Here is a 4,874-nt window from a genome sequence, read left to right on the forward strand (position 1 = left end):
CTTCAGCAAACAAGGGCGAGCCTGCTGCTCTGTTTCCACAAAAAATTTGAGCAAGTTTCCATTTGCACTGTCAATTTTTAAATATATGAGTGTTTCTCCCCTTGATTTGGAAGAAGAACACTGGAATTTTGGGTGCTGAAAGGACAGGATGAACACTGACCTCGTCTCTGCTGCTGTTGCCTTTCGTTTTCCTATTACCCCAATGAACTCTCTCTGTTGTAGAAAAAGCCTTTAATGTATGATCATAATTTAAATATTGTATCTGTCCCTTGATGGGTGGTAGGAAAGCCTTCCCTTTTCCTCGACTGCTCTCCAGTAATCCCCAAAAGGTTTGAAAGCACTCCCATTCCTCCTTGGAGCTGTTCCATATCGATCGCTGAATCCAAAATAACCTGCGTGTCTGAATCTCACACATCTCTTGTCTTCTAAAGCTGCGACACCGAGCTGGGAATGGGATGGGAGAAGCTGGATTAGATGTTTAAAACCTCGTACCTCTGAGATTTAATCAACAGTGATTGCCTGTTAATTTTTAGGAGTAATTATAACGCACCACCTGGGGTACGAGCTGACGCGTGCGGGCTTGTTTCTCTTTGTGCTTTTTCCCCTCCCAGGTTCCCCCTACGACTTCATCTCTCTGGAATGGCTGCAGAAATGGCTGGATGAGTCCACTCCTCCCAAACCTATTGATAACACAGCCTGCCTGTGCTCCCACGGCAAGCTCCATCCCGATAAGATATCCCTGATGAAGAGAATATCGGAATACGTGGCCGACTTCTTCTACAGGCGATACGGAGGAGGGCCCCGGCTCAACGGTAACCTCCTGTGCTGGGTGTCTTCTAGAGCCCTGCCCTGCTCCCAGCCCTGTTCTGAGACATCCTTTAGCATCAGAATTTTATTGCAGTGCTGTGATTTTTTAATCACACTTAATTCTGTTAGCATTCAACAAAGCCGTTCAGTGTGATTGCAGAGCCTGCTTGGCTCTGGGCTCTGCTCTGTCGAGGAAGAGCTGTGCCTGGAGGAATTGCTGAGAGGGCAATGAGGCACTTGGTTTAGAAAATACAGTACTTGGAAGGTGATTCTAGAAAATAAAACTTGCACAAGCAATGCCCCAAACTCTTGACAATTATCTTCTGTGCCTGCAGCAGCCACAGCTCGTGCGTGGGCTGAGTCTGGTGGAGCATTCAGGCCCTAAAATCATTCACTGTCTGTTACCTCACCCAAGGAAGCAGATACCTGACAGCCTATGTGCTCCTGTCAGGCATCTACGACACATTCTGCTTTTTGGGATCAGTCCAGCCCCTCCAAGGCTTTGGACATCCCTTCATCAAGCCCCAGGGCTTCGTTCCTTTTAGAAAGGAGCTCAGTAACTCCCACTGAGACCAAATTAGCTCAGCTCCTACTAGGAGCTTGTAGGGAAGAAACTGCTTGTGGCACAGGCAAGCTTTGTGGGGAAAAACAGGGCAAGGTTTATTAGTCAAGTGGAAGATTGCCTGAAAGGTTGTGGACTGAGTATGGCTGGGAGGGAGGGTTGGATGAAGGGATGGATGGACATGCTGCTCCCAGATGAAAATATGTAAAATATACTCCCAGCTGTAGGATTTCCACTGCTTTGGTCCAGTGCAGCTTTGCAGGAGGGTGTTTCTTCTGGGTTTAGCTGGTGAAGTGCCACAACACGGGTGTCCTGCCTTTGACTCCTGTGGCTGTGTGCTGGGGCCACCTGACTCCCTGTAACTGCAAGCTGGTGCTACCAGCAGCTGTGGGAAGCTGAGTGGAACAGATCACACCTCATCTGAAGCATTTTATGCTTCTTTAAGCTTCAGATGTGGCCTGATGTGCTGTCACCGCAGGGGTCCCCTCATTTACATGTGCAGCCTCTGGTCCCTGGCAGGGTGGTTGGCACACACCTGTCTGAAGGCCTTCAATCCAGCAAGAAACTGCCTGTACAATAAATACTGCAATAAATCGTGTCTCTTTTTTCCCCCCCCACCCCAGTCAAAGCACTTTGCAAGGACTGTGTGGTGGAAAGATGTCGAATCCTGCGACTCAAAAATCAACTGAATGAGGACTACAAAACCGTGACCAACCTGCTGAAGATAACAGTCAAGGGGTATGTAAGGCCCAAATGCTGCCAGAGATGCTATGCTAGAAGTCTTAAATTGCTTTCTTTTATCAAGATTTTCTCATTTGGGCTCTGAAGGAGAAGGGAGCTGTGGTGGCAACGCTGTTGTCTCCCTGCAGGAACGACGGGTTTTGGGTGGGCAAGGCGTCCCTGAGGAGCTGGCGCCAGCTGGCTCTGGAGCAGCTGAACGAGCAAGATGAAGATGCAGAGCACAGTAATGGAAAAATGAATGGAAATGCACAAAACAAAGGTATTTCTTCCTGATTTCTGCTGCTGGAGAAACCCACCAGTTCTGCCTGATCCTTCTAACAAAAGATGCATCAAGTGTTTCTGTAGTTGTTTTGCTGCCCTTGTATGAGCAGGGAGGAAAGGATAATGAATACACTAAAAAACTCCTTCATTTAAGGAGCTTTTTGTTTGCTAAGTTTTGCAAACTGGAGTGATCTTTATACCTGGAGAGGGAGATGAGGTGGTAAGTGGTTTTGCAGCAACACATGATCTTTTCATCCACTTCTCTCTGAATGAGATGCCACAGGGGGAGGAAGAAACATGAAAATTACCTTGAGGAAGGGATGATGATTATGTTTATTGTGAAGTTTCAGGATGACACAGCACAGCTGATGCAGCAGCACTGGGAAAACACAGTCTAGGGAAAAAAACATGAATTGAACTCAATTCTGTGCCCATATGATGAGAATGAATGGAGGGTTTATTTGCTTTCTGCATTTTAAGCCGCTGGAAGTTCTGTTTTGTTGTGTTTTTCGAACTGAGAGTGGAATGAAAGTGGAGATGATGGCTGATAGCTTTGATCTTGGGCTTGGAGGCTTGAGAGCACCCCAACCCCCTGGAATACCTGGTGGAGCATTCAGTGAGAAAAGGGTGTCTGAGCTAGCACTCATCATTCCTTGGGGGTGGCTTGGATTCATAACGGGTTGCAGTTCCCAGTGGTGCATTTGCATTACTCCCAAGCCAGGTCGCTCGTTAGGCAGCTCGTTAGAGGCTCCTACTGACACCTCTTTGTCTTTGGGATGCTCCATGCAGTGCTCAGTGCTCCTGTCTGTGGAGTTAGGGATTTAGACGCTGATGTGGGGCTTCTCAACACCCTGGCTGGCTCCCCCTCGGTTTCTCAGGCAGCATCTGGTTTAGATCAGGAATTTTGCCAGGAATTCTGCTCCCTTTGCTCTTACCTAGGCTTGTGTTTAGGTTAAACTCAGATCTTTGGGAGCGGTGAACCCCTGTGGTGTTCCAGCCCTAACAAATGCATCCTTTGTAGTCTCACAAAGGCCTGGCTTGTGCTCCACACACTTCAAAGCCCTCCTACGTGGCCTGGAGGCTGTAATCCCGCCTGCCCAGGGGCCAAGACATCGGAGAATAACAAACTTCCTTCCAAACTTTCCCTTGGGTTGAGGGTTTTGCTGTAATTTGAAAGGCGACTGTGCTCCTTTTCCCCCAAGACTTTTCCTTGGGAGAGGAGCTCTGTGCAATCCTCTTGTATTGTGATTTCTTTTAATTAGATGAATCAAATGAAGAGAAGAGGGAGGAGGAAGAGGAGTTAAATTTTAATGAAGACATCGTTTGCCCACATGGTAAGTCTCTCCGGGAGCTGGAGCTGAATGTATCCCTTGTTGCCCACTGCTCCAGACATTAACCTTGCAGCCTTTGCTCTGACTGTGGCCAGCACGAGGAGTTACTGCAGAAATGTGCTTAATTCTCATTTTCCTGGTGTTTCTTGCACTCAGACTTACAGGTTTTATTAGCAGGCAGTTAGCCGTTGCAGTCAGAGTCTGTGAGGACTATCCAAGCTGGGATGCTGAGCTTCACTTCCTCTCCCCGTGGGCAGCACCAAAGCTCTGCAGCCACTTGGAAGCTCTAAGAGCATTAAGAGAGAAAGAGGAGGTGTTAATCACTCCAGGTGGGAGCTGAGAGTGTCGGTCTAATCTCCTGGTTTACATTCAAACAGGAACACTCACCTAACACCTGGGCTGGGGCCACGCTGGATATCGATTTCTCAACCTGCTGTGCTTTGGTGTCTGTTTACAGAAGGTTTTGACCCATGTCAGTTGTTTTGCTAAGTGATGCCTCATTACCTGCATCCTTGGCTACCCTGGTGTTTAAATCTCACTTTTTTAGCTTGTATTCCCAGACAGAGCTCTGTTCTAGCAAGCTCCTGTTTGTAGGCATCAATTCCCCTATCAGGGATGTTCCATCTTATCCCTAATAAGAAAGAGAAATGCCATAAATTAGCCACACACCTCTTGTCATCAAGGCTAATCAAGAATCTGGAGTAAGGCTTGATAAACCTCATTTTCCAGCAGCGTTTGAGCACTTTGTCACGATTTTAGCTGTTACTCAGAGCCTTGAACGCTGCATTTCCCGTTGCCTCAGGGCTGCTGCTGTTCACTAAACGCTCGGAGTGCAGGGATGGAAGGTTTGTGGAGCCAGACATGATGAAAAATAGGCCAATAGGCCTTTGGAAAATATTATGGTGTTAAATTGCTGGTTGATCTGTGACTTTGGGTCACGGCAGAATAAATAACACAAAATCAGGAGGCTGCTGGCAGGGCAGGTTTTGTTGTCTTGAGCTAACCTCCAATTATTCATGGAAAACAACCTTTCCACCTTGAAAAATTCCCTCTGGAGTGCATCAGCAAATCTGTAGTCTTGTTCCTACAGACTTAATTTTGTGGTGGAGGAGGTTCCTGCCTCCATGGTAGGCTCTGGAAGAGGCAGCCCTGGATCTGGGAGGGCTGGCTGG

General features: G+C 47.6%; 1 protein-coding gene across 1 annotated transcript in view; it reads left to right on the forward strand.

Moving 5' to 3' along the window:
* USP48 (ubiquitin specific peptidase 48) overlaps positions 1-4,874 on the forward strand; it is a 29,409-nt gene that overhangs the window by 13,489 nt on the left and 11,046 nt on the right. Inside the window, exons 11-14 of the mRNA XM_009076965.1 lie at positions 612-812; positions 1,993-2,107; positions 2,239-2,369; positions 3,634-3,705. Of these exons, the coding sequence (XP_009075213.1) occupies positions 612-812; positions 1,993-2,107; positions 2,239-2,369; positions 3,634-3,705 (519 nt within the window). The remainder of the gene's footprint in view (positions 1-611; positions 813-1,992; positions 2,108-2,238; positions 2,370-3,633; positions 3,706-4,874) is intronic.

Source organism: Acanthisitta chloris, unplaced genomic scaffold (assembly GCF_000695815.1).
Source record: "Acanthisitta chloris isolate BGI_N310 unplaced genomic scaffold, ASM69581v1 scaffold6986, whole genome shotgun sequence".
In the NCBI taxonomy this organism is placed as follows: Eukaryota; Metazoa; Chordata; class Aves; order Passeriformes; family Acanthisittidae; genus Acanthisitta; species Acanthisitta chloris.